The sequence below is a fragment of the Daldinia loculata genome (assembly GCF_022478755.1).
Source record: "Daldinia loculata strain CBS 113971 unplaced genomic scaffold F4817scaffold_47, whole genome shotgun sequence".
NCBI lineage: Eukaryota > Fungi > Ascomycota > Sordariomycetes > Xylariales > Hypoxylaceae > Daldinia > Daldinia loculata.
Genome location: NW_026054901.1, coordinates 76,369 through 102,454, shown reverse-complemented (window position 1 = coordinate 102,454; position 26,086 = coordinate 76,369). Strand labels below are relative to the sequence as shown.

General features: G+C 47.8%; 9 protein-coding genes across 9 annotated transcripts; 5 read left to right on the top strand and 4 right to left on the bottom strand.

Annotated features, from left to right (window-relative positions):
• Nucleotides 1-14: 14 nt before the first annotated feature.
• F4817DRAFT_346017 (polysaccharide lyase family 4 protein) lies at nucleotides 15-1,904 on the bottom strand. Its single transcript, XM_049304331.1, has 3 exons — nucleotides 1,513-1,904; nucleotides 132-1,453; nucleotides 15-71 (listed from the first exon to the last, which is right to left on the bottom strand). The coding sequence occupies exons 1-3, from the start codon at nucleotides 1,763-1,765 to the stop codon at nucleotides 42-44; spliced, it is 1,605 nt and encodes a 534-aa protein (XP_049156420.1). The 5' UTR covers nucleotides 1,766-1,904; the 3' UTR covers nucleotides 15-41.
• A 2,329-nt stretch (nucleotides 1,905-4,233) lies between these two features.
• On the top strand, nucleotides 4,234-5,998 carry F4817DRAFT_367319 (glycoside hydrolase family 71 protein; the record flags this gene model as incomplete). The annotated part of the gene is made up of 7 exons (XM_049307100.1): nucleotides 4,234-4,693; nucleotides 4,766-4,834; nucleotides 4,895-5,017; nucleotides 5,086-5,193; nucleotides 5,253-5,474; nucleotides 5,532-5,797; nucleotides 5,856-5,998. 7 exons carry the CDS (start codon nucleotides 4,234-4,236, stop codon nucleotides 5,886-5,888), a joined length of 1,281 nt encoding a protein of 426 aa, XP_049156419.1. The 3' UTR covers nucleotides 5,889-5,998.
• F4817DRAFT_204446 (uncharacterized protein) lies at nucleotides 5,645-7,323 on the bottom strand. Its single transcript, XM_049298621.1, has 2 exons — nucleotides 5,925-7,323; nucleotides 5,645-5,840 (listed from the first exon to the last, which is right to left on the bottom strand). The coding sequence occupies exon 1, from the start codon at nucleotides 7,233-7,235 to the stop codon at nucleotides 6,054-6,056; it is 1,182 nt and encodes a 393-aa protein (XP_049156418.1). The 5' UTR covers nucleotides 7,236-7,323; the 3' UTR covers nucleotides 5,645-5,840; nucleotides 5,925-6,053.
• A 515-nt stretch (nucleotides 7,324-7,838) lies between these two features.
• F4817DRAFT_346005 (molybdopterin binding oxidoreductase) lies at nucleotides 7,839-10,365 on the top strand. The gene is made up of 4 exons (XM_049304330.1): nucleotides 7,839-8,065; nucleotides 8,120-8,295; nucleotides 8,350-8,477; nucleotides 8,544-10,365. The coding sequence occupies exons 1-4, from the start codon at nucleotides 8,018-8,020 to the stop codon at nucleotides 9,890-9,892; spliced, it is 1,701 nt and encodes a 566-aa protein (XP_049156417.1). The 5' UTR covers nucleotides 7,839-8,017; the 3' UTR covers nucleotides 9,893-10,365.
• Nucleotides 10,366-11,764: 1,399 nt separating this feature from the next.
• Nucleotides 11,765-14,760, top strand: F4817DRAFT_367315 (uncharacterized protein; the record flags this gene model as incomplete). The annotated part of the gene is made up of 2 exons (XM_049307099.1): nucleotides 11,765-12,151; nucleotides 12,229-14,760. 2 exons carry the CDS (start codon nucleotides 11,765-11,767, stop codon nucleotides 14,365-14,367), a joined length of 2,526 nt encoding a protein of 841 aa, XP_049156416.1. The 3' UTR covers nucleotides 14,368-14,760.
• F4817DRAFT_204304 (Aldo/keto reductase) lies at nucleotides 14,761-16,659 on the bottom strand. Its single transcript, XM_049298620.1, has one exon. It carries the CDS (start codon nucleotides 16,393-16,395, stop codon nucleotides 15,154-15,156), a length of 1,242 nt encoding a protein of 413 aa, XP_049156415.1. The 5' UTR covers nucleotides 16,396-16,659; the 3' UTR covers nucleotides 14,761-15,153.
• A 2,651-nt stretch (nucleotides 16,660-19,310) lies between these two features.
• F4817DRAFT_204260 (putative iron reductase domain protein) lies at nucleotides 19,311-20,328 on the top strand. The gene is made up of 3 exons (XM_049298619.1): nucleotides 19,311-19,550; nucleotides 19,618-19,885; nucleotides 19,951-20,328. The coding sequence occupies exons 1-3, from the start codon at nucleotides 19,502-19,504 to the stop codon at nucleotides 20,270-20,272; spliced, it is 639 nt and encodes a 212-aa protein (XP_049156414.1). The 5' UTR covers nucleotides 19,311-19,501; the 3' UTR covers nucleotides 20,273-20,328.
• Nucleotides 20,329-20,930: 602 nt separating this feature from the next.
• F4817DRAFT_318514 (Actin/actin-like protein) lies at nucleotides 20,931-22,341 on the top strand (the record flags this gene model as incomplete). Its single annotated transcript, XM_049300922.1, has 2 exons — nucleotides 20,931-21,366; nucleotides 21,431-22,341. The coding sequence occupies 2 exons, from the start codon at nucleotides 20,931-20,933 to the stop codon at nucleotides 22,339-22,341; spliced, it is 1,347 nt and encodes a 448-aa protein (XP_049156413.1).
• A 786-nt stretch (nucleotides 22,342-23,127) lies between these two features.
• Nucleotides 23,128-25,264, bottom strand: F4817DRAFT_204079 (uncharacterized protein). Its single transcript, XM_049298617.1, has 3 exons — nucleotides 23,474-25,264; nucleotides 23,234-23,284; nucleotides 23,128-23,175 (listed from the first exon to the last, which is right to left on the bottom strand). The coding sequence occupies exon 1, from the start codon at nucleotides 24,853-24,855 to the stop codon at nucleotides 23,497-23,499; it is 1,359 nt and encodes a 452-aa protein (XP_049156412.1). The 5' UTR covers nucleotides 24,856-25,264; the 3' UTR covers nucleotides 23,128-23,175; nucleotides 23,234-23,284; nucleotides 23,474-23,496.
• Between the last annotated feature and the right edge of the window lie 822 nt (nucleotides 25,265-26,086).

Sequence of the window (26,086 nt, the reverse complement as noted above, 5' to 3'; positions counted from 1 at the left end):
ATTTATTAATAGTACCTCAGTCTCTACGGATGCTAAGGGGCTCATTGGAAGAGCTCAACAGCGTCAAAGATCTGTAAACATTCATGTTAGTTCAAATACGAAAAGAATAGGAGTCGATAGACAATGCTTACAAAGTTGGGGTTCAAAAAGGTAGTACCGCTGCTGCCTGAGATGGAGGTGATCGTAATGGTATTGTCACCCGCAACGAGAGTCCCTGAAGGGATGCTGACATCGTAGACTTCGCCTAGGCCACGATACGCTCCACGGGTTACACCTCGACTGTCAATCTTCGTCGGTGACGATGGGGCCGCTGCGGTCCACGAGTTAACCTTGGCTTGCGGGCGAGCTCCGCTGAATGATAAAGTGGTTGCGATCCGGAGAGTAGCAGCTCCGGGAGCAGACTTCAGGTTAAATTTGATAGTCACGGGGTTGTTCACAGTCTGGAAGAGTGCCATGGGGAATTGGTTGAGAGATGAGGAACCGACGGTGTAAGTAACCGGCTCCCAAGCTGTCATACGGCTATCAGAGGGGTGCATTCGGAGGAACTTGTCCGCATTGAGGAACCCGGTGGGCTGGCCATCGTACTCTCCAATCTTCCAGAGCGAGGTACGCGATGTCTCGGTGCTAGCGATGCTCTTCGACGTGGTCTTGCCAGCGCTGACAGAGACGCCAGTTGCGGTGGCAACCTTGTACTCGCCCTGGTATAACACCATCGTGTAGGTACCGGGCTTCATCGCGGGGGACTTGAAAGCACCGTTGGACGAAGCGATAGTCCAATATTGAGCTGCGGAGTTGTACCAGTGCACGACGATCTGGAAGCTGCTTGCAACACCGGAAGCGGTGCCGGAGACGTAACCACGACCGGATTCGGCAACGTAGCCGGTGACGCTCAGTCCCGAGAAGAAGGAAGTGTCAATGTCGCGGAGCTTGGGGACACCAGATCGCGAAAAGGCCATAACGTAAGGTCCGTGCAGGACGTTGGTTCGGAAAGCTTCGGTCTGGACATGGCCGCTGTTCATATACCAGTAGAGGTTAGTAGCGGATCCGGCGTTGTTCGATTCGATATCTCGGAAGAATGGACCGCCGGATGAGGATTCGGGGTGCGGCGCCAACACGCATACGTGAATTACATCGGAGCCACCGTATACACACTGCGCGTCCTTGTCGATGAAACGAGTGCTGGAGTAGAACTTCGATCGTGTCTCTCCGTCTACAACGAAGACATCGGATCCCTCCACGGTAGAAGAGCTGCCCGCTGTGGTTGAAACTTTGCCGTAGGGGTACTCTTCGGGCAAGACAGAAGACTTCAGGCGGGCGATAAAGCGTAATTCACCTATAGAAGGCTCTTCCTTGATGTAAGTAGCCAAGTAGACATTGCTTTCTCCCTCCTTAACCACCATGTAATGCGTCAGGGTCGAGGTGGTGCAGGTCACCTTTACGTAGTTGACGGAACCTATATAGAAAGTAAGAAAGAGTCGAAGGCGCATATATCTTTTGGACCTAATAACATACTTGCTGTGACGGATTCAACATTGACGGTGGCGGAACCGAGGCCGGATGATAATTGCGTGCCACCCTCAGAAAGCTCAGTGCCACGATACTTGATCGAAGTAATATCGCAACTATCGCCGTTCACCGTGAAGATTAACGGATTGTCCGAACCAGCATCGATAACATAGTCGCTGCCGGACTTGGTGAAGCCAAACGCGGCAAACACCGAAGAGGCGAAGACGCACACAGACAGAAGGAATAAGTGAAGCATCATGTTGGTCTATTATCGCGGGATGCAAGACTAGACCAAGCAACAGCTACAGCTACAGCTACAAGGAGCAAATCGCAACGAAGGAGGCTCCAATGTAGACTGGGAGATTGACTAACTTATAGCTAGATCTATAAATTACTTTAACTACTATTACCTACATACGAGATATATATCTTGAGATACTAGTCCCTCCCCCTAAAAATGCGCAAAATACCAAACTCATTTGAATTATCTCGGTTTAGTCCAAGACCGAGGTGAGACCCTTGAATAATACGCGGCAAGATCTCAACGATTTGACGGAATTAGCCATGTATACGTCAGCTGTGTATACGTGGGGAGAAAAAGGAACAGGGTAGGTATCATTAAGGTGAAGGGCCTCAAGCGGTTCCTGGCAGGTGATGTGCCGGCGGATTAGACAAATCGAGAAGACGGAGCAACGCTGCGGGTACGTAAAGGTCGATTTTACGCATAACGACACGGGATTAATGCTAGAAACCGGGCAGCGCGTCCGAAGGGCACATCGTGATTGACGGGATTATTTCACACGAGATGCGTAAAGTCTGAATTATTAGTAAAGAGAACAAGCCATCTAGATTCTCAGATGTCTCTTTTGGAAGCTCGATAACTCTAGAACACGATTATCCCGCCGGAAGCACAGACTGGGTACTCAAAGGTAAAATGGGAAAAATAAAGGGAAGACGAACAATTAAAACTAACAAGATCACTACCTACATAGTAGACGTAGAGTCAGTCGAACGACTAAAGTTAGCAATGCATTGACCTGAGCAATTGGCAATATACTACCTACATAGGAGGCAAGACCCTATTATTTATTATGGAGAGCTATGAGTTGAGCGCATGGACTTGCGGTAGTTGTCCTCGTATCGTGATGGCGTCTACGATGACGGAAATGACGGAAATGAAAGGGTTTCGAAAGTGGAGAAGTGAAGAAGCAACAACTTCAGGGGGAAAATACTCAGAAGGGGGGAAAGATATTTGCAAAGCCACAAAGATTGGAGAACTACAACGTGAGCCTTGAGGTCGTTACTTAAATAGGGAGTTGGATCTTTGTCTCTTCTCTTGGGCATTGGGCATCACAGTCTTGACACGACACCTCGCAGCCCTACGTTATTATTTATATATCCTACATATTGTCATATCCTACCATAGTAGCTGTATGTATGCAGATACACCTACGGTCCTACTTATTATTAATATATGTAAGGGGCAGCCCGTTTCATTCACAAAGTCTGAAGATCACTCGACCGCAATTGGGTCACGGTCGATATAAATAACTCTTTCGCTACTGACCTTCCCAAATCGTGACGCGGGGAGTGCAAGCGTCAGCGAATAGAAGTCATCCAACTACGGAATACCATCATCGAGCTGGACCATCTACTCCGACAAATCTCAAAAAGTCGAAATCAAGCATTGGCTAAGCCAATATTCTTGGATGCGGCTGATCGAAGGAGTAGACTACTATACTCAAAACATAGAACCTAAACTAGATAGTTAGTTAGGATGTCGATGTGGTATGTATGAGGAAGTATCTTTCTACCCTTTGCCCTCGGCATTTATTACTAAAGAAGGACGGTGGTTACGATATGTCATGATTCTGATGATTCGTCAACGAGTCGCGACTATACATACATACATAGTAGAGACCCTACCTACCTCGAATAGGGACTGGCGTTTCTCAATATTTATTTTCAATGTAAAAATACTTTGACACTGTACATCTTACACGATGCAGTATATCGCGAGAGCCCCATTAAGCTAGTAGCTATCAGGAGCAAGCGGTGCCGAGCTGAGCTGCGTACTAAAATCCTTCGTTGTTTAGACATCGTGTGCTTCTACCCTTACCTTATTCGTTCATAGCCTGACTATGTATTCCCAGTGGCCCAACAGCCTAAAACGTGAATAGAATAAGCGATAAATGCATGTGGATATAGCAGAACAGGCGACTATTGCTTTCGCCAGACTATTCTTCTCACCTAAACTTGGCTATATTTCTCTTCTGAGAATTCCCAAGTCTTCATCTTACTCATCTCAATATTCTCTGATTTATATGATACGTTTATGTCTTCCGATGAGACTTTTACGAAGCTTGGCTTAGATTCTACAGGTGAAGGCCGGCGGGACGAGGGGATGGTGATGGCATCAGCAACATCGCTAGTTCAATAGCGGCCAATGTCGGTGTATTTCCGCACCCCCCGGCAAGGTAGCCCTAAACATAGCCCGCCTCGCAATGTCACCTAAGCTGGAGTAGGAGCTGAATCCAAATTTAGGACCTACATATAAAAATACTGCATTCTTAAATAAACATATATATTTATATAAATTATATATATCATCACAAACCCCAGGTTTTGACGGTTGTTGATCATTTCCTTACAGCAACATCGTCTCTTCCTTTCTTCATATTGTTTATCTAGCATCTAGCAAGCTGAGTGTTTTATTTCTTTTTGAAAATGCGTCTAAACATCGCGGCAGCAGTTGCGCTGCTCGCCAACACCGCCGTAGCCGGCGTGGCTCTCCCGAGACAGGGTAACGGCCGTCAGGTCTTTGCTCACTACATGGTGGGTTTGACGAGCGGCCAGTCCCAGGACCAATGGCAGAAGGACATTACGGAAGCCAAGTCGGCAGGCATCGACGGCTTCGCCCTGAACATCGGGTCGGCCGACTCGTGGAACGGTGAGCAGTTGCAGTTGGCGTACGATACCGCCGCAGCCAACGGCTTTAGCCTGTTCCTGTCTTTCGACATGGCTGCTAGCTCCTGGAATACCGACCAGGTTATTTCGCTCGTCAACCAGTACAAGGATGCTGGTAGCCAGCTCAAGGTCAACGGAAAGCCATTTGTCTCGACTTTCGAAGGGCCTGACTGGTCTGACAACTGGGCCAATGTGCGTTCCTCTACGGGAGACATCTTCTGTAAGTGAATCCTAATATTCATTGGTGTGATGATTCTCTGCCGGTTTACATTGCTAATTTGAAATGGTACAGTGGTTCCCGACTGGTCTTCGCTAGGTGCCGCTGGCGTCGGAAGCAAGCTCGACAAGATTGATGGTGCTTGTAAGTGATCCCCCTCCCACTTACCGACTAGTAATTACTTTGGTAGCTTACACGGTGTAGTCAACTGGGGTGCGTGGCCGAACGCGAACGAGAACTCGATCAACACCGGCAACGACATTGCCTACAAGTCGTCCCTTCAGGGCAAGGCGTACATGATGGGTGTCAGCCCTTACTTCTATACTGGTATGAGTGGAAACTTATCTGGGCATGGACCCGACTCAGCTAAGGCTTGGGAACTAATTTAAACATAGACCTCCCCCAATACAACAAGAACTGGTACTCATCCAGCGACTCTCTTTGGTATGACCGTTGGGCGCAGGTTTTGGAGATCCAGCCAGAATACATCGAGATTATTACTTGTAAGCATATCGCCTCTGCCAGCAACCGAGGTTCCTTGGCAGGAGGCTAATTTGAATAGGGAACGACTACGGCGAGTCCAGCTACATCAACGACCCGATCGCGGCACAGATCGTGAGCGGTGCTGAGGGTTACATTAACGGCTTCGGACACTCAGCTTTCCGTTTCGTATTGCCTTACTTCATCAGCGCCTACAAGGCTGGTAACGCAGATGTTGCCCTGCCGTCTGAGGGAGCTGTCGCATGGTACCGAACCACGCCCGCCACTATCTGCGGCGATGGCGGTAAGGAATAATCATATTAACCGTTACTTGACGGCATGTGCTAACATTTATTCGTAGGTACCGTCTGGGGCCAGGGCGGAAGCGCTTCGGCGGCAGGCGGAACGCAGGATGTTATTTCGGTTATTGCGCTATCTAACTCTTCCAAGGACATCACCGTTTCCATCGGGGGCGCAAGCCAATCCGTGAGCCCATCGCGTTCCGTCGGCAAGGCTTATTTCTACCAAGTTCCCTTCGATGGAAAGACCGGTGCCGTTACCGTTACCATCGACGGCAAATCAACGACGGGTCCCGAAATCTCGAACAGCTGTCCCGCTACAGGCCATGTAAGTCCCTTTAGTTAAACCGAAGTCATCTGAACGTGCTTAACTAACAATCGAATAGGTCAACTTCAACTCCGTCGCAATTCAACTATAAGCGTTTCGGGTTGAAAGTGTACCGGCGCGAGCTTACGGCATTTTATCTGCATTAGATTTCGTGATATTCTCTTCTTGTTTTTTGGAAAAGTTCCTTTTCGAGCCCGTCTTGACGAGCAATTGTATATATTCTTTTCAGCATGTATATCAGTAGTGATACAAGTCCTTAGTCCGGTTTTTTAATGCCGACTTGGAATTTTTCTGCCCATTCCGTAAACTCGTCTCTCTGGTCGTCCCACGGCTTCATTAACATTTCTGACGCGGCAAATGCATCAAAGAAGCAAGAATCCATTGTGCGATCTATAGAGTTGCGATCTAACTCGTAAAAGGCACAAGCAACCTCGCCAAATCGATGCGGTAGCCTTTTTAATACGGGGAATACCTCATCAAGACGTTTTGTGACTGATAATTGCGTCGTCGTCGTCGTGGGTAGTGGTGGAATTAATTTTAGCCGCCTCTTAATGATAGCCGTATAGAGCAAAGTGGTCAAGCGTAGTCGCTTCAAGCAAGATTCAAGCCGGTCCCGGATTTTGTCTGGGTCGCCCCTTGGAATGTGGCGGGGATTCATAAGATCGTCGAGCATCTCCTGTGTTGAGATGTGTGTGTTTTGCATTTGGTCTGTGACGCTGTTGACTCCGCCCTCTTCCGCTTCGTCGGCATCACTATCGTCATCGTCGTCTTCATCAACCTCTTCACTATATTCCTTGAGCTCCTCGAGGATATCCTTTAGCGTATCCCTATACTCTTCAACCTTTTTGATAAGTAATCCTGCAATTCCTAACTTCTTCAGCAAAATTACATCGTCGCAAGCAGCCCAGATGACACCTGTGGCGGCCAAACTGCCTCTGTCCCCTTTAGTCCCGTTTTTCTGTGCACCAGCCAGAATCTTCCCGTCTAGAGGGATGATCCCTATAAGATTCTTTAGCTCCTTCAGTACACGATAGCATCGCCATGCGAGATCTTGGCGGGCTACTAAGGTGTACTTGTCGGCATCGCAAACCTGAACGGCAGAAGCCAGAGCTGGTATCGGACCTGCGACTAGCTCGCGGAGGACCTTGGATATAGCGGAGGGTGTGAACGGCTCATTTATAATGAGAAGAGATAATTTGGTTGTATGGGCCTTTATTAGAGTCGCCGAGTCGTGGGCTAAGGATAGAGGATCGATTGACTCGGGAGTCGACGACAACGATGACGATGACGGGGTAGTTGTTGTTGTTGTTGTTGAAGACACTTCGTTTAAGGCTATCGAATGGAGGAGGGCTTCAAGTTGAGATATGAGGCTTGTTGTAGATTGGACTATAGATTTTAAAGCCTCAAGTGCATCGGCGGCTATACTGTTTGCTGCCATTGTCCCTCGAATTTGTTTGTTGGTCAAGATGTAAATGTTAATTAAATTCTCGATTTTTTTTCTTCTTAACCTTGAGCGCGACTGCGGGACAAATAAAAAGGCGGGGTTCCATGCATTAGGTACGAAGTAGTTTAGGTAGCTTTAATACATTTGCCAGCTGACTTCCAGTCTCACAGCTGGCAGTATCTTGTATCTTGTATCTTGTACATGTATCTATCAACGATTCCGCAAGGTACACGATCTCCTAAATGTACGACCTCTCCCCCTTTAAATTATTAATTCCGAAAATATATCTTATATAATGCTGGATCTCTCTTCAAGGACTACAATGTTAGTCAAGCTTTCTACATACTACTTGAGGCAAACCTAAGACTGAACCTTACGATTTACATCGGCTCTACTATTTGGCCAATCTGAATGTCCTCTATTTATGTCAACTTCGTATTTCTGGAAGTACAAATTTATGCCATGAACTTAATACTTAAAGGTTAATGTGCTTGAGGAATATGATACGACATGCCTAGCATTGACAAATAGCAGGTCGATTATGTATGACGAATCTTTACGTCGTCTTTATCTCCAAGTGCTTGAATCATCATGGGCGCTCAGTCAGCACCTGATTGCGCAGAATTGACATAGATATAAGATATTGCAGATATTTTCTTTTTTACTTACAATCTTAAACAATCAAGGTATTTATCTTATTTACTACTTCTACATATATCGTGATTTCCTTTCCTTGGTTTGCCTATAACCTATACGGCTGTGAATTATTCTCTAAAATGCAGCCTGAAGATATCCCGCAGCGTGAGGCTGTTCACAATTTTCAGGTCAGTAGACAGATAGCTAGTTGTAATAAATATTTCCCAACTAAAACTTGCTAGCCTAGCGATGAGTGGAAGCTCGAGCAGGGCCTAGTAGGAGTAGAGTTGCAAATGCTTGACCAAACGAAACATAACGAGGTAAACGGCGATGTTACAGGTTGGGAACGAGCGATCCAGCCAATTACGAAAAAGTTCGATAGTAAACTAGCCGTCGACGAATTGGTGGGCTGGGATGGGTAAGTTTACAGTCCTTCCAAATCTGGACAATAAAGTTGTTCTGACCACATAAGCTATGTTGAATGGGAAGACTACCCGGACAAGAAGCGCAGGGCGCATGAGATCCTCGTCTCTCAAACTTTCCCTCCGCCACCCGAATTCCAGTTGGCACCCATTCCTAGTACCAATCCAGTTCTTGAAGGCAAGTTCTGCTCTATCCTCATATACTCTTATCACGCTAATACGCTAGTATTCTTCGTCCGAGTAGGAATCCGCTGGAAACTATGGCATCGAGCCATTGGCGGCCGTCTAGCAGTAGTTCCAGAAGAATCCTGGGCTATCGTGCTAAAAGAAAAGTCACCGGATATGCTGCATCTCCTCCAGTTCCCATACAATGGCGAACCACCTAAAAAGCTCGTAACCGCCCAGCCGGTGACACCGAATCCTCTGCACTTTATCCGCAATCACGGTGGCATCCCGTCCATCGATCCGTCTGCGTGGTTCCTCCGTCTGGACGGCCTGGTAAAGACACCCCAGAAGTTAACGCTGTCGGACCTTCAGGACGAGAGCCGGTTTCCACGCATGGAGAGGTTGGTAACTATTCAATGCAGCGGTACACGGCGCATCGAGCAGATAAGCTTGTACGCTGGCGAAGGAGACGAAATGATCAATGCCCCTTGGGCGGAGGGAGCCATCGGAACAGCAAAATACGTGGGAGTGTCACTTAAGAAGGTAATAAAGTATTGCGGCGGGCTTGAAGATGGTGCGAAGCATCTGGAGCTCGTTGGTGCCGATACGTACTTCAAAACGAACGAGGTCATGAACTACGCCATCAGCGTGCCTTATTCCAAGGTTAAATCTCATGAGGTTATGCTCGTCTGGGAAATGAATGGGGAACCTCTTCCCAAGATCCACGGCGCACCGGTTAGAGCGGTAGTGATGGGCTATATAGGTGCTAGGAGTGTCAAGTGGCTATATCGCATAACCGCAATACCGGAACCGACGAGAGCCCCGGTGCAGAGCAGAGAATACCTATACTTCAACCAACAAGTGGGCAAGCATAACCAACGTTGGACTGATGGAATTCAGATACAAGAAATGCCTGTGAGCAGCGCTATCATGTCTCCTTGGAATAAGCAGGTCGTACTACACGAGGGGAAAATCGAAGTTAAAGGATGGGCGTACTCAGGGGGTGGCCGTTGGCCCGAGAGAGTCGAGGTCAGCGCCGACGGTGGATTCTCGTGGTATGCCGTACCGACAGAAAATCTAAGCCCCAAGCATAAATTCGCTTGGCGCATCTGGCACACGTGGTTGCCTTGCGATGTTGAGGGATGGATAGAGATTGTAGTACGGTGCTGGGATAACAGCCTCAACACTCAACCGACCGAGGTTAGGAACACATGGAATTGGGGTCTGCATGTGACGAGCAGCGCTCATCGGATCAAAGTATACAGCGTGAACAATACCAAGGAAAAGACCAGAGAGAGGCTGGGAGAATTTGAAAGACGAGGCATATCGTTCGTACCTATTACACGACCGACCGAGTTTCCCTATATGACTTGGGAGGAGTATGAGGAGTATTTTAGGAAGAATGGACCTAGAGATGTGGACGAGTAGCGTGATTCTATTGCTAGTAGGTGTTTGATACATGAATATGAGTATAGGTCTGATATGGTGGTGAACTTATATATCGTTACTTAAAGAATGACCTTGAGCCCTGGTAATATAATTGCTGCATAGGTAAATGGTGGACACATGACGTTGGAATGAAAGCTTGTGATTAGCTGTCGATAAGGAGGCTCGTCAGGCGGGATGGGTAACCGAAGAGTCTTGTTGAAGAGCTTGGCACCGGCAATTCTTATTAGAATGGCATCTAGATAGACGGGACTTATCCTAGGATACCGGCAGCACACGTGCGTATAGTTAAGTGAAAGGGTATTGACTTATAGTTTCACACACGTGGCGGTTGTTAAATTGTAAATTGAAAATTGTAACGATGCTATCTAATATGTAACTTGACATAGTAGAAGAGGTTAAAAGGGGAAAGGGACGAGCCTTATGCATGTGCCTTGAAGCTTGTGTGGTTAATTCCGAGTTTGGCTTAATCTGTATCTTTTGATTCGATTATCGAGACAATTGAACTCGGCACTATGTGATTTTTCGCGGGGGGTTTTGCAGGTGGGTCAGCAAGACGTAGGTACAACGCGGCATATGTGGGGCCGCTTAATGATACATACATGTAAGTACATTCAGGTACCAACTGTACCTAAAGTACCGAGGAAAGTGCGGTACCTCCTAACCTGTAGGTACATGTATAGTAAAGTACGAAATACATTGACAACAATCGCGCACCCCCCACCTCCAAACATTACTTCATCATAATCCATTTCCAAGTTCGCCTTTCATTCAGTTACCTACCCTCGGAGTCGGATCATTTATTCTCTTACCTTTTAGTTGGCTAGGACGGCGTAGTGGAAAGCAGGTCTAGCGTGACTATTTTTCAATGCTCAGTTCAAGATATAATCTAACACTTTTGATCATTCGTTTTTCTTTTCCTTTTCCTGCGAGGGAATAAAGAGGCGGCCGAAACCGAAGCCGTCATTCGCTCCCCAGCTTAGACAATCTCACAAATCTTCCGAAGTCCAGACTCCAGAGTCCCAGAGTCCCAGAGTTCCAGCTCTTAGCCAGCGCGTCACACGACAGTCATTTCCGAGACTTTAAACCTAGCGATACCGACTTGTCCTAAGGTCTAAGGTCTTGGTCGACGTCTCCAAGCCAAGCTGAAAAGGTAAACCAGTTCAGTTCAGTCCAGCCCAGTCCAGCCAACCCTGTGCCTAGAATATATCCTACAATACACACCCGCGCATTCATCTATACACATTCCTGGGGTCCCCGTCCGATATCGACGCCTATTTACCATTCGTTCGATATTCAGCCATTGTTTGCTACACCAACGCATGGAGTCGGATTAGTTGTTGAACCCTGGCTCAGTGGCGCATCAAGTCTTTGGTATACTCGAACGGTTTCCTAGTCAATGTTACCGGATACTCTCGAAATCATGCGTTGCTAGTACTACCACTGACGACATTCACCGTTGGCTTGGAAGTAGGCTGACTTTCGTCCTGGCGTATGTATCTGTGATAGCCGTCAGCCCACAGACCAGCTACCTGCCTGTCTCTTTCTACTTACCATATTTTATCTCTAGAGCCACATCCTAACAGTTCGAATAGTATATGATAAATCCATCCTACTTATTTGCAATCATTAATTGCAATATTAATATACGGACGAAATTTCGCGGGTTTCCGACTTCCTCATTAGTACAATACTCAACATCCTGCATGCCGATAAACTAAGCCCCCGCTGGTCATTTGTGGCCGTAGTCCCTACGCCCCTCTGTCGATCCCCATCGTGCGAAGATCATCGGACCATATATTTACACACATTACATCGTCAGTCGAGGGATTCCGGCGCATCTATAAAAAAAAGATGGGCAATACACATACGAAAGATGGGAGGGGTGGCACTCGTATAGGAGCTCATGGGACCCGTGGGGATCCTGGTGGAAGTTCCAGCGGTGCCGGCTACCATGGAGAGCTCCCTGATCGATCGAGACGTGCTAGTCGACCAGACTTGAGCGGCATAGGCCTGTCCTTCGGTGGCTCGTCGAGCTCGCGTCAGCAAGACGCCCCCTTTGAACATCGAGAGACAAAGCAGGAGAAGGAAGCTCGGAGGTTAGAGCGAGAACGAGCTGTCCGGATCAAGGAGCGCGAGCGTAGTATGAAAGAGGAAAACGTAGACGGGGGCTACCTGGTGACAATGGGTGTATACACCTCCTCTGAGGACTTTAGCAAACCCGTAGTACGCCAATTACAGGTGAGCGATATGTTATTCCTGCCCACCGGCCCGGGTCAATTGCCAGTATCCAGCTAATCTAATGCCGAATGTGACAGATCGAGAGGAAGATAGCGCCGTTTTGGCGTGGACTGGATGATTTTAACGAGAACTGGGCCGAACATCAGATAATCGCCGCGGCTCGCGGTCTCGAGATCCCTCCCGCCGACGAAGTCCCCGAGCACCTCGTCCCGCAGCCTAGGTCAGCAGATTCCCCCGGTACTTCGACGCAGAACCTTACCGTTCCGATGGGCCCTCGAACCCTTTCAATTTCCTCTGACAACCCTGGTTCAAACCCGGGCTCAGCTTTGCCTTCTCCTACATCCCCCAGTATTCCGAGAACCAACTCGCCCTTCAAACCTCATAAAAAATCTCTGGCAGCAGCTCTTAACATATCTCGAAATAGTTCACATACGGATATTATTACACCACGCGAGATTAACTTACCCCACGACCCATTCGTCAACGGTCAGCCCCTAGAGGTCTTTCTATACAAGGAGGGAATTGAGTGCCCCCTCTGCCTTATGTACTATCCCCCGTACCTCAATCGTACTCGCTGCTGCTGCCAAATTATTTGCAGCGAATGTTTCGTTCAGATCAAACGTCCTGATCCGCATCTTCCCGAACACCACGCCGACGAGGAAGGAAGTCAGGCGCCGCCTATCCCCGAGGAGCACGAAGGCGAGCTTATTATGGAGCCGGCCAGATGTCCGTACTGTACCCAGACGGAGTTTGGCGTGACATATGAGCCTCCCCCTTTCCGCCGCGGATTAACGTATGCATTCAATAATACTACACTGGGTGCTATGAGCACGGCTATGTCGTCTTCGAGTTCTCTCAATTCAAGCCTTTCGCCACCGGTGACTACATCTGCTAATGCCAGCCGCCGGCGAGCGCAGAGTGTTTCTGCCAACGCGCCGGGAGTTATCACTACTGACCGTATTCGGCCCGACTGGTCTACGAAACTAGCTGCGGCTCGTGCGCAACAGCGTCGGAGGGCAGCAGCCGCAGATGCTCTACATCATGCTGCTTTTGTAATGGGAAATCAAGAACCTCGTACGATCTTTGGTCGGTCATCTCGCTTTAGCCGTAGAAACGCAGGGAACAACCGGGGAAACGAGAGTCCAGGCAATAGTTCCAATCTCCAACCAAACGATGGCGGGGCTGATGCTCCCTCGGGTCCTGAACCAGGGCCTCGCGTTCTCTCAAGCCGGGCTGCCCCGAACCGGGAACGGATAGATGCCGCACACCTCGAAAACCTAATGATGGCGGAGGCGATAAGGTTAAGCCTAGCGGACGAGGAGGAGCGACGAAAGAAAGCCGATAAAGAAGCCCTTAAAGAGGCAAAAAAGCGAGAGAAGGAGGAACGCAAGTCTGCGAAAAAGAAGGGAGACGTGTACGGAGGCGGTGGTAGTAGTGCGAGCGCGAGCTCTCTTAGTCTGGGATTCGGGCGGAAGCGAGGTAATAGTGCTACCAGTAACTTGCGCACGGAAACCAGCGTAGCTGCTCAAGCTAATAGCGGAGCTACGAGCCCGGTCTTCAACCCCGGTTCGACTTCGCCATCGAACAGCAAAGGAAAAGCAGTCGATCGTAGTGAAAATGAAGATGGCCAATCAAGCGGTTCTGGTGTCGCGTCTCTACCGATTTCCGTTCCTTCGCAGCCTTCCCGAGGATCGTCTCATCTTCGTCAGATGAGCAACGCCAGCTCTGTCAGCTCTAGTGGGGTTGAAAGTACACCGGCTAGTTATACAGGTATACATCTCAATGCCGACGGCGAAGATCCCCGATCCAGCGGCCTTAGCTTGGCTACGCGCAGTGAGGAGGGTGACAACGCGAACTCGGAACCCATGTTTAACTTTAGAAGCTTAGCGGAGATGGTTGGCGTTCCCCTAGACGGCGAGGCCCAATCACCCGGAAGCGAAGAAGCGAGCCCGGGAAGTAAATCAGCAGAGGCCGAAGAAGCTCACGGCGAACATATAGAACATATCGCAAATCATCCGGTCAAGAAAGAAAGTTTACCCAAACTTGATACTCGCCAAAGCAACCAGAACGCGGAAGAAGAGAAGGGAAAAACTACTACTCCGCCGCAACTGATGATCACACCCGAGACCCCAGCGCCTACTGGCGATGACGATGGGGATTCTAAGGAAATCGGACACGTCAGCATGGCAGATAAGCCGCAAGAAGTCGCACAATAGACATTTTTTTCGCCACCATTTAATTCTCGCTGCAGAGGCGGTTTCCGGTCAGGGTGATAAATGGGACTGAAGATCATGGATATTTGCATTAACGGGGAGGCAGGCACTGTTGACTTTCTCTAGTTCGGAGTTGAGGATTGTATACATAGATGGTTGGCATTCACAAGCGATATAAGTTAATTCCCCTGAACCAGATCGATGAAGTATAAGGGGGCTTAATCCCTCGGTTGTAGTAAAGATGTCTCAGCCCAATTCTGTTTTCTCCTATGTACTAAGCCTCGTCGCAAATGATAGTTGACATCGCCATAGCATCCAGTGGTGTACCTGGCTATACTAACCTAGAAGAGCTAACTTCCAGTTAAGAAGTAAATAGAATCACTCGTAAATAGAACATGTTGAACCTTTACGCAGGTAGCTAGTCAAGTGTCTACCTAGCTTTGTGTGTAATAGTAGGTACCCAAGGTATTCAACATATGAAGGTACCTGGGTAGGCAGGTAGGCAATAGACTTATAGCTTAGTGACATTCATTTGGTGGGATATATCCAGGAGCGAGAAAGCTAGATGTTAAGGCATGATGCCTCGTCCGGATTATTCCATTGACCCCGAGTCAAGTGTTGAGAGTAGGGATTGCGAAGATCATAACGCCTCGACGGATGTAGAATCCCAATCATGATACATGTTTACGGCGCTGTTAGAGAGAGATAACATATTAACCCCGCGCGAATTTCCGTGCCGAAAGATTTTCGTGCATTATGATACGTAGGTATATTTGTATGGTTACCTCCCTAAATAGCGGATAACGGTAACTCCTCAATGTTCACACTCACATTAGATTTGGCGGCATACTTGACAATTATCCCGTCGTTTGGCGTGACGCCAATATCAGCAGGCTTTCTCGCATTGACGAACCCAGGTTCAGGACTAGTCCAGCTGTAGTCCTTCCACTGGCCCAGGACTGCCCACATCTTTTCTACTACCCCTTGGATCTTCTGACGGCGATCTAAGCTCCATTGCCTTCGTTTCAACTGCTCAATATCAGAAGTCTCCGGTTCGAGACCCTCTACTACGCTCTGGAATACGCGGCATGTTTCTTCTAGCTCAGGGATGCTCGAGATGCCCATGACGCTTACGCCGACCCGGTCCCCGGCCGATAGCTTTCGTATGCGGCCACCTCTAGATGCGCCGATTCTTGACCAGTTGTCCAATGCCCACCGGATAGCGACAACCTCCAACTTCTCATCCGCATCTGCCGCGATAGATACCAAATCCTGACATGCTTTTCTCAACCCCTCCGGACTCGGATGCCACGAGGCTAAGGGACCGGTAGCTGCGCCTCTCGTAGTTAGCAGGCCCATATTAAGCATGCTAGCATTGAGGACGACGTCGACTCCCGCACTCTCAAACCGAGCCATAGCGGAAGTACCCAATGTCGTGTTCTGTATGGTATAATGGCCATAGCTCAGTACAGCATCGAGTGGCTCTCCCGTCTCAAGGAGAATCATCTCAGCGAGGGCGCACAGCTTGTCGACGGGGTAGCCGCTGATTCCAACGTAGCGAATGATTCCCTCGGCGCGTAGGCGACGCAGCTCGCACACGGCGGCTAGCACCTCGGGGGGTGAGACGAACTCGACATCATGCATATAAACCAAGTCTAGATAGTTGGTATGCAGGCGCTCTAGACTTCGCAGCACCGAGTACCGGACCCAGGCGGGGCTATAGTCGAAGACGTCAGAGGCGATGCGGCCGGCTTTAGTAACGAGGAAGTAGGAGGAGCGAGGATATGTCGTGGCGACGGAGGGATGGGCTAGGGCATCACCCAAGATTAACTCCGATGGCCCATAGTATGGTGACGTATCGAAAGCGCGGACGCCGAGGTCGAGCGCACGCGACACAATAGAAATAGCTGGTAGATCGTAGGGGTTGGCAACATATTGTGTGTTGAAGGTAGCGGTGCCTAGGATTAGAGGAGGGATCGAATCGTGGAGGGGCCGGCGCGGCGGGTTGGAGTCGGGGGGAAGGGAACCCATTATGAAGAATGCGTTTTCTTCTTCTATATCTCTACCTGTCTAGAGTAGGTAATATAATAAACACAGTATACTGACAATGAGGCTAAGCAGGCGAAGAACGAGAGGTAGGAGTTGGTAACGGATGAAAATGAAGGGGTATTAGATATTAAGGGGGGACTATACTAGAGTCTAGTTGGTATCTCAAGATTAGAAATATAATCGAGGGATTTTCAGGGTCCCGGCAGGTGAAAGTAGGAAAGTGGGGGATGAACTAGACTAGTTAACTATACTATATTATAAACTAGTGCAAGAGGTAAGATCGATCTAGATGAGAAAAGGCAAGAGAAAAGGCAAGAGGTTGACTTGGTTGTTTTTGGTAGTTGTACGTGTAATCCTATCGATCATCATCATCATCATCATCATCTTGGTTGTCTTAAAAATGAAAACCTCCTAAAAGCCATCCTACGCAAGAGATACATTTACGAACGAGACCGGCTGGAAGCCAAGATGGAATTTTGCTTATTCTGCAAGCGGTAAAGCGGTCCAAGATGCATATACACTTACAAATGTATAGATGTAATACCGACTTCAATGTCTCACATGAAATCGATATACATGTACCGATCAAAGCCGATCCGATAGGAAAGAAGATATCGGAAAATCTGGAATCTCGAATGATATCTAGTTAATGCAAGATAAGAGAAGAGAATCACGTCATCCAGTTTAAATCTTGCCCTATCAATCATTTTTCTCGGTCTCCCCCTTACCTCGCCTTAATCTGCATGCGGTTAACCATGTGGCGCCGCTACTGTGCTACTGCGCTACTGTACTGCGCTACTGCGGTACCTACCGAGACGAGAACGGTTCGAGCGCAGCCACTTTTTGGAGCTAGAGATAATCATGTGATTATGCATCTCTTAGGAGATAGGGGATAAAACGAAATATCCATCCAGAGCTGTCTGTTTGTAGAAATCCTACTTACCTAGACAAGAGAAAGCCTATGGAGACCGAGAAACGAAATGTATAAGTCTGCAATGCGTATTTATTATTATTATTATTATAAAAGTGACAAAGTAAATCAGACTTATACAAATACTTATGACTCAGGATATTTGTATGTTAAAACTCCTAAAAGCTTACCTTCAATGCAGATAAGTTCTTATACTCTTATAAACAAAGCTTCCCATAACTAAACCATACCTTGTCACATGTTCAAGTTGTTTAGGACTAAACTTCAGCCCTCCGGGGATCCTCTGCGGCGATCGTCTCTACTCTATAAGTTAAAATCATTGGAATGCCGGACTAACTTGCTGGGATAGCCTCGGGTCAATAGACGGCGGCATGGCAGATCGGCAGCATGAACCTTACCTTTCTCGGTCAGAATGTTTGGTATAAGAAGACTCATCTCGGCAAATTGGCGCGATGCATATGCGCCGTGGCTCGTTTGACCGCCTCAACCTAGTACTCGGCGGTACTCACTGCATCCACTAGGTTCTTCGTGAATTTACCTAGACGATACCTTCACGTAGAATTTGAACTTGTTTTTTGATCGTGTTCGACTAGGTTCCGCTTTCAGCCCTTCCTATATGGGATACGAGTTACTTAACATACTATTACCAGCACCGGTAGCGTTTACCGGTCTCCGATGGGCTTAGATATGCTACAGGTATCGTCATATAACATGATGGAGTTATAATGTTGAGTGTCCATAATACTATAACGCTGCTAGTCCAGAACGCGACTGAGTGTCAAGACTAGACCTCGCGATCTCACAGTTTGAGCTCTAAAACTATCTGTTGAGGGGCGCCACTTAGATGCCTACAGATATAGAGTCGTCCTATTATTATTATTTTGACATTATATTCCTTAATTAACATTTTGTCGTTTATAATACCAATTAGTTATAGGGAATGGAGGGATGAAGTTTGTTATTGACCTACCGTAGACCTGGTTGCATATCAGGGATATACAAGGTCTCCGTCTACTCTATTAGGTAGAACTAGGATCATAACGTATAATTATCTGCTGTCGTAGTGACTTTATGTAAATTTCGATATAAATTTAATAACCCTTGGTTTAAACTACGCCCATAGCTCTCTACCCCTTCGATCGGTTTCAGCATTGACCTAGCATCATTTTTATGATTATTCCTGATGTCATGCTGCGGCAGTATGAGGCGAAGGAGATCAGTCATTTTATATGCTTATTATTTACGTATCTAGGACACATCGCGGATGCCTTTGCTATGCTATTCCAGGCTAAATTGCTGACTTGGAGTAACCCAGGTTAATACGTTGATTTCCATGTGGGGACTTAGGAATATAGGACATATTCGATAAAGACATGCCTGTTTTGATTCGACAATTGGGGAAGATCGTCTGAACTCTTTCGCGAATAATTCATTAGCAGAAATTCTGAGCGGAACGTAGTGGTAAAGTAAAACCATTTAAAGATTCAGGCTAATGTCGTCTCCGGGAATCCTTGCCAGGCGTCCGAAAGACCCAATCAGGTCGAGGGTAAAACTAATTCGTTCTCCTTATGACATAGATATGCAGGGACAAACGCCTCTTGGCCTCTTCTCGCTACTACGTGGGCACATGCTATTATAAGACTACAACTGTGTCTTTTCCCAACTCGGGCTATTGTAACTAGGCGACCCCACGCGGAGTGAAGAATTCCATTCCCGAAGTTTGATGGCAGAGTGGTGAAGTCTGCGGTATACAATATACCACATTTATAAAACATGTCCTTGGCGCTGAAGGTGGTTCCGGTTCTGGCCAATCTGCCATTTATGCCACGTTAGCTTCAGCCGCGCTAAGAGGCCTTGACCCTTTCAAGCGAATGTAGCAAGGGGACATGATGAACCCCCCTGATCTTACATCATGAAGAGCATCCGGCGTGGTACCCTATATGGTACCTTGGTATGCAGAGGTACTATATTGGCCTACCCGTATTGGCCGTTCCGGAGACAGCCCTCCAAATTAATTTCCCTCGGTTGAAGCCATGTCCTGTATGTGACGACGCTGTTGAAGGTTGTTGATATAAAGGGAGGGGCCTCCCTTCTAGACACTTGTGTCGGCTCGCTGGTTATTTCGGTCTATTCAACATCCCTCCAAAAAAAACAATCATGAAGTGGTCCGCAGTCACCACCGGTGTTATTGGCCTTGCTGGGTCCGGTAAGTAGAGCTGTCCAGTCCTAAGAGAAAGTAAAAACGTATGAGCCTAGTACTTACAGTACCGCAGCTCTCGCCCAGCTGGACTCGAGTCCATTCATCGACGCTGACACTGGAATAACCTTTCAGTCTTACACAAGCACGGACGGGATTACTTACCGACTGGCTCTTCCGGCAGAGGCAACCGGCGATGCTGGCTATGATGTGATCCTCCAGGTCGTGGCGCCAGTGGGATTGGGCTGGGCCGGATGGGCATGGGGCGGTGCTATGACATATAACCCCCTGACTCTCGTATGGCACGACGGAGAAAATGTTCAATTCTCTCCCCGCCAAGCTACGTGAGTGAAGCCTCTAATCATATGAACAATTTAGCTCTAAAACAATCTCGGACTGACAAACGTAGGGGATACTATTTACCCGGTGCATACGAGGATGCTAAGTACACGGTACTTAAGGGCACTGGCGTCAACGAGACACACTTCAAATTCACGGCACTCTGCACGGGTTGTGCTAGCTGGACCGACTTTGACGGGAACCCATACATCCTCAACGGTGCTGGGGACACCAACTTCGCGTACGCCTACTCGGCGACCCCAGTTGAGGAGCCGACAAACCCTGACACGGGCTTCAGCATTCACGACAATGTGGGACGATGGATTCACGACCTAGGCGGCGCTCGATCTGACAAGTTCAAGGAGTGGGTGACGACCAACACCATTGCGTAGGTGAAGATAGCTCGAATAGTTAATGAAGTAACTTGGACTTATAATTAGAGCAGTACGGAGCTAGAGCTATAAGATTCGAAGTATTCGTTAGGTATCATGGCGTAGCTTATACTAGACAAGGTGCCCATGGGTCATGGCTTGTTGGGTTTGGGAGGAAATGAATAGAGAAAATATATATCCAAAAGATGAAGAGTCCGTTATTGTATGAAGAGTGCGAATGATGCGATAGCTAGCGCTAATGATTGATTTAGAGATGAGATTAGAGTCATTTAGAGATGATATATTAGGGAGTCTCATCATGGCGTATTGGTTGATGTAAGGGGGTACTTACCCGTACAATATAATAAGGGGTATTTCACTTGTAAGATATTATGTACTTAGGGAATAGACGAGGGGTTTCCTTCGATGTTGGCTAGAATTTCTTTTTTAGCGGGTACGGACAGGTACAAGGTACATGGTACATGGAGGTACTTACGATGAATTATTTTTTGGTTTGGCGCATCGAAAATGTACATCGTCATTCTTCATAGCTTCAACATTCAAATGTTTCTTCGACATAGATGTTGCTACCGATGTCTAATGTTCCTCGCCTTCTTCTCGCTTTAGATTGAGCGGTAGAGATGCCACAACACCTTAATGTAAATACTCAATAGTCATCATGGCTCCTACAAGGAAATCAAAAACAAATCAACCTCCATCACCATCCCGAACCTTGGTTCTCGACAATGGCGCCTACACCATAAAGGCTGGATATGTGGCGGGTGACGTCGTAGATGAGCCTCGCATAATACCGAATTGCGTCGCCCGAGATCGCAACAAGAAGATTTACATTGCTTCCGATATTAATAAATGCACTGACTTCAGCGAGATCGCTTTTAGGCGACCTGTTGAGAAAGGCTTCGTCGTGAACTGGGAGATTGAGAAAGAGATATGGGAACACGAATTCTTTGATGATAAGGCTCCTCAACCCTGCGATCCCTCCGAGACTCGGTTATTACTTACCGAACCGTCAAACTCCCTCCCTATACTACAGACAAATTGCGACCAGATGGTATTCGAGGAGTTTGGGTTTGCCAGCTACTACCGGGGAATTGGTATGTCGCGGTCGTCTTCTATAAGCCGTTGAAGATGGTCCGTAGCTGATAACCATTGTCCCAGGTCCGTCTCTTAATGCCTATCACGACGTGCAAGGTATCCTTCGAACACCACGAGACCCCGGGACCCTTGCTCAGCTTCCCGCCGAGATTTTGCTCCTCATCGACACTGGGTATTCCCATACTACCGTTACGCCCCTTCTCCAGGGCAGGCCCATCCATCCTGCTATCCGAAGATTAGATGTTGGAGGTAAACTCTTAACTAATTACTTGACGCGGTTGCTTTCGCTTCGTCATTACGACATGCGTAACGAGACGTACATTGTCAACGAGATGAAGGAGGCTGCCTGCTATGTATCCCTCGACTATAAAGGAGACCATGAACGTACCTGGAAGGGCACAAGAGGCGAACGTCGGGACACCTATCTTAATGGTGGAGGAATAGCTAAAGATTACGTGCTCCCTGATTTCCATACGATAACCAAGGGTATTCTCCGGGATTTCGATCCTCTTCGTGCCTCAAAGGCTCGAAAACTGGCGGCTGGGCGTGCTGGAGAGTCTACTGAGGATGTGTTAACTCTCCGGAACGAACGCTTCTCTGTTCCGGAATTGCTATTCCATCCTTCAGATATTGGCATCCGCCAGCCAGGTATTGCGGATCTCGTCATGCAATCCCTACGCGTTCTACCCGTCGGATTGTGGCCTGGTCTCCTTGCTAATATCATCGTTGTCGGCGGAAACTCTCTTTTTGACGGATTTGTTGAACGACTACAAAAAGAAATCGTGCAGCTCGCTCCCGATGAGTGCTTCGTCCGGGTTGCTCGCCCTGTAGATCCAATAATCAGCACATGGCTAGGCGGTGCTAATCTAGCCAAGCATGAGAACATCAACGCGTTATCCGTTACAAAGCAAGAGTACGAAGAGTTCGGTGCGGCGTGGGTTGCGCGCAAGTTCTCCACCGGCTTGGAGTTATGATTTGCCTCGAGACAGGATTCACTCCTAGAATATTTGAGCCTCACGCGCTGATTTACGTCACAGATGACAATATCGAGCAGTCTTGGCTCTAACATATCGCTCACATGCCGAGGCTATTTTGGACCTTTTTAACTAGGTAATTTAACGTATGAAAGATATTAACCCATATGCTATAAGGTCGAACAACCAAGTCGAAATACACATTGGTAGGAGGAACACGCAGTAATAGATTTACTGAATAAAAACTAATTCTGCTCATTTATAACTGAGTTGGGTATCATCTTGGCCCTCGAACTCGATGGGCACGCAAGAGAAACAATTGCAAGGCCGTATGTCATGTCGTTGACCACGCCTTACTGCAACTAATATCAATAATACACGCCCAACCGACCGTACCAAATATAGGAGTGGCAATGGAGTAGAGAAACCGTAACGCCGCCAGTAAACCATGGAACCCTAGGCCACGAACAGTTAAAGATCATCGTCGTAATAAGTAGCAGATTAATCATAATAGAATACTCGATAGTTCATAACGAGTAGGTACTTATACCTCTGAATGGGCCTTGCCGTTAATACATCTCGCGAGATCGGCGACCGCTTCTCCTCGAGCACCCTGTGAATAAATAATTTGTTAGTTAACTCGCGAACCACGTATTGCGGGAATGGAATGATAATCGTACAATCGCACTAGAGTTCAATGTTAGCTTAACTCGAAGGAACTTGTAAGGGTGAGAGACATACCAGTGTGAGCGTAGACCCTTCGTAGTGGATGATGCAGTACCCGCCACCACAGGCTCTGCAAAGCTTTTGAGTATTGGCGATGCAATCTAGACACTGGAATCCGCGAGTAAGTATAATTAGTCCTATACAAGGGGAGAATATAAAAACATACGTTGTGTTCGCACTCCCAACAGCTCCGTTTGATCTTAGGGACCTCGGGATTCTAGAGTCAGCAACGTTAGCAAGGGGACTTCGTAGAGCTTCCACACAACGAGACTCTTTTAAGGAGAAGTATATTTGCGTCTGGGGATTATCGCCGCATACAATTTCCGGGGATGACCGAAAGCAGTTGATATCCACTCTCGCTATCCCTACACGAACTAGGGTCATGGGATAATAGTATATTTCTCGCCTGTACGGCCGCTTCGCAATCGCTCAGGGCGGAAAGGGGTTCCGAACTCCTGGCTTTGCCTCTGCGGATGTTAGGTAGCAATTAGGACAGTAACCCTTCCGTACCTTGACGTTAGACGGCTCAAGAGCTGCCGATTCATGCTCCGCTATGCCGTTGGTCTGACCGACGACGTGCACGAGATGGCCACTTAGCTCTTGACGGCTTGGTACCTGGTAGCAGGCCTCGCACCACCACTGGTCGCAGCTGAAGCAGTACCGCTCGCGAATGCATTCCAGACATCTCGGGATGAACTTATGCGCCCCCTCTGTCCCTTCGCATCTAAAGTCGGGCTTCGGGCAAGTTGCTGCTTTGATAGTCGACGAATGAAGCGGAACAGGTGCTAATAGAGGTAACTCCTCCGACGGAGAGTCCCCGTACACCGTAAAACCCTCCGGTGCGGTTCCGCAGGACGCACATCCGCCGAGTGCGAAGGTAGCAACGTTCCATGGGCTCTCGTTGCCAGATGCTGCTCCGCGCGGCGTAACTGGTACCTTTCCAAAGGCGGATGAATTCTGATGACAAGGACTTGTGCAGAGCACAGCGTCAAATTTGATCACTTGCCGACAATCAAGGAGTGTCTCGGCCCAGCCGTCCGCGATGTGTTTTCCTATGATGCGGCCCTTCTTATGGTACCAATCGTCTCCTTCGCTTTGGATAGACTCGTTCAGCGCATGTTGAGACTTGTGATTCCAACCAATACTAATCTTAGCACCTCTTCGGGCGGTGCCATGCTGTCTAGCTATCAACGGGATAGGTAGCGCGGGAACGTCCTTCGTTCCGAATACGTATAATGCCTTTAGTCGAGGCGTGTCGTCGGGCCGGGTAGATCGACAAGCGTAGCGCAAGCTTTGCATCAGCTTGCGTTCGTTGAGGTTCTTCACATCGCGGATGGAGAGAATGCGCACACGCAAGGTGGGGTCAATAAGGATGTCGTTACAGAACTCGGCGGTAACGGAGAGACCGTCGAGGACGAGGGTTTGGACTTGGTGTAAAATGTCGCGTCGACGGATGCTCCGGAAGATGGTGCGCAGAGGACCCGAGTAGAAATCGTCCTCAGTTATGTTCTCGTCAATCTGGACATCGGGCCAGATCTCATTGCCATGATCGATCTTAACTCGGGTTAGGTCGAGGTGTCGGAAGACGCCGGGGGTGCGGTATAAAAGAAGATCGCGGAATGACGGCGAAGTCGCGGCAAGGTTGAGAATACTCGAGATAGGTAGGTAGGGGATAGTTTGGTGTAGGACGAGGGAGTTGGTGAGTAGGTTTAGTAAGGGATTGGAGTCCGTAAAAGCGTTGTTAGATGAGTCGCGCGCGTGTTGTTGGACGATGGCTCCAGATGCCATTACATGCAGACACAGACCAGCTGCTGGGTAAAAGAAGAAAAAGAGAGAGAGAGAGAGAGAGAGAGAGAGAGAGAGACGATAAGACGACGAGTCAGTGGGAAATAATTATGTTAAGGTTTCGGAATTTAGATTAAATAAAGAAGAGATACGGGAGATAGGTTGGTAGTATATATAAAAAAAAAAAAGGGTAGTGGATTCTAGGGAGTCGAGTAGAGAGTCTCTTGTTTCGCCTTGTCTTGTCTTGTCTTGTCTTGTCTCAAGGTTGAAGATATATGTATGCCGTATACCTAAAGTAGATAGCCCTTGATCTAATAACTATATGTAGATAGACTATGTATAGACTATATGCAGGCAAGTCTACCCAACTTGAATAGGAGACCGCGAGTAAATTGATGTTGAGAGATAAATAGACAGATCTACTTGCTTATTGCTCTACCTTGTACTAAGACAAATATACTGCATATCGAATAAGAGACATGCCAATCTATACCTAGCATACCCCTGAACGTCTTAAACAGAGAGGGGACACGATGAGGTGTTTTTTTCTACCCTTTCTTTATTATTTGCCTCGCCTCCATCACCAAGACCGTCGTATATGATTAGGCATATCAAAAGCATTGGTAAAGGCTTCTTCATTAAGATAGCTGCACTATTGCGTATAGTTTGGGTAACGATGGCAATATTCTTGGGGTTTTGTCTTTCCTTGGCAAGTTCAGCCGAGAGCGTCGCATCGCATTGCAGATATGCAGGATAATAGACTGTAACTGGCCCTTGGGGTGCGTGTCCGGGGGGGAAGAAGTAAGCTACCACTACTACTTATGATGATTGTTGAGGCCAGCGCAGCATCAAGCTATAACTCGCTCTCGAATCTAGACTTTACACTTTACGAACATGGAGGCTTGGGTAGCACTGAATGTCTGCCTGTCGATGCGGGGGACGAATACTTTAATATATGTCTAGATAATGTATGGTAGTGCGTAATGTGTTATATGTAATGCCTCTTTTGTTGGTGGGACGCTTCGTGGAGTCGGTCAGCAATTTGTTGTTTAGGTAAATACGGAATAAATCCAGTCTTGAATGAGATCGTCATTGTCAACCATCTCACCATCGTGCTTGGCTCTTGCTTGGCTCCCCTAAGATTCAAAATCGGACCCGTCTTGGAACTCTTGGCTATGTGGTCTAACCATAGTGCGTAAGAAATGTAATATACAACTTTAGCCGCTGTCCGACA

Excerpts from the sequence above, each read along its gene's own strand:
- F4817DRAFT_346017 (XM_049304331.1), bottom strand. The coding sequence starts at position 1,765 with ATGATGCTTCACTTATTCCTTCTGTCTGTGTGCGTCTTCGCCTCTTCG. Across the intron at positions 1,454-1,512 it reads TGTTGAATCCGTCACAGCAA|GTTCCGTCAACTACGTAAAG; the intron begins GTATGTTATTAG and ends CTTTCTATATAG. Across the intron at positions 72-131 it reads CCTTTTTGAACCCCAACTTT|ATCTTTGACGCTGTTGAGCT; the intron begins GTAAGCATTGTC and ends GAATGTTTACAG.
- F4817DRAFT_204446 (XM_049298621.1), bottom strand. The coding sequence starts at position 7,235 with ATGGCAGCAAACAGTATAGCCGCCGATGCACTTGAGGCTTTAAAATCT.
- F4817DRAFT_346005 (XM_049304330.1), top strand. The coding sequence starts at position 8,018 with ATGCAGCCTGAAGATATCCCGCAGCGTGAGGCTGTTCACAATTTTCAG. Across the intron at positions 8,066-8,119 it reads AGGCTGTTCACAATTTTCAG|CCTAGCGATGAGTGGAAGCT; the intron begins GTCAGTAGACAG and ends AAAACTTGCTAG. Across the intron at positions 8,296-8,349 it reads GAATTGGTGGGCTGGGATGG|CTATGTTGAATGGGAAGACT; the intron begins GTAAGTTTACAG and ends TGACCACATAAG.
- F4817DRAFT_204304 (XM_049298620.1), bottom strand. The coding sequence starts at position 16,395 with ATGGGTTCCCTTCCCCCCGACTCCAACCCGCCGCGCCGGCCCCTCCAC.
- F4817DRAFT_204260 (XM_049298619.1), top strand. The coding sequence starts at position 19,502 with ATGAAGTGGTCCGCAGTCACCACCGGTGTTATTGGCCTTGCTGGGTCC. Across the intron at positions 19,551-19,617 it reads TATTGGCCTTGCTGGGTCCG|CTCTCGCCCAGCTGGACTCG; the intron begins GTAAGTAGAGCT and ends ACAGTACCGCAG. Across the intron at positions 19,886-19,950 it reads TTCTCTCCCCGCCAAGCTAC|GGGATACTATTTACCCGGTG; the intron begins GTGAGTGAAGCC and ends TGACAAACGTAG.
- F4817DRAFT_204079 (XM_049298617.1), bottom strand. The coding sequence starts at position 24,855 with ATGGCATCTGGAGCCATCGTCCAACAACACGCGCGCGACTCATCTAAC.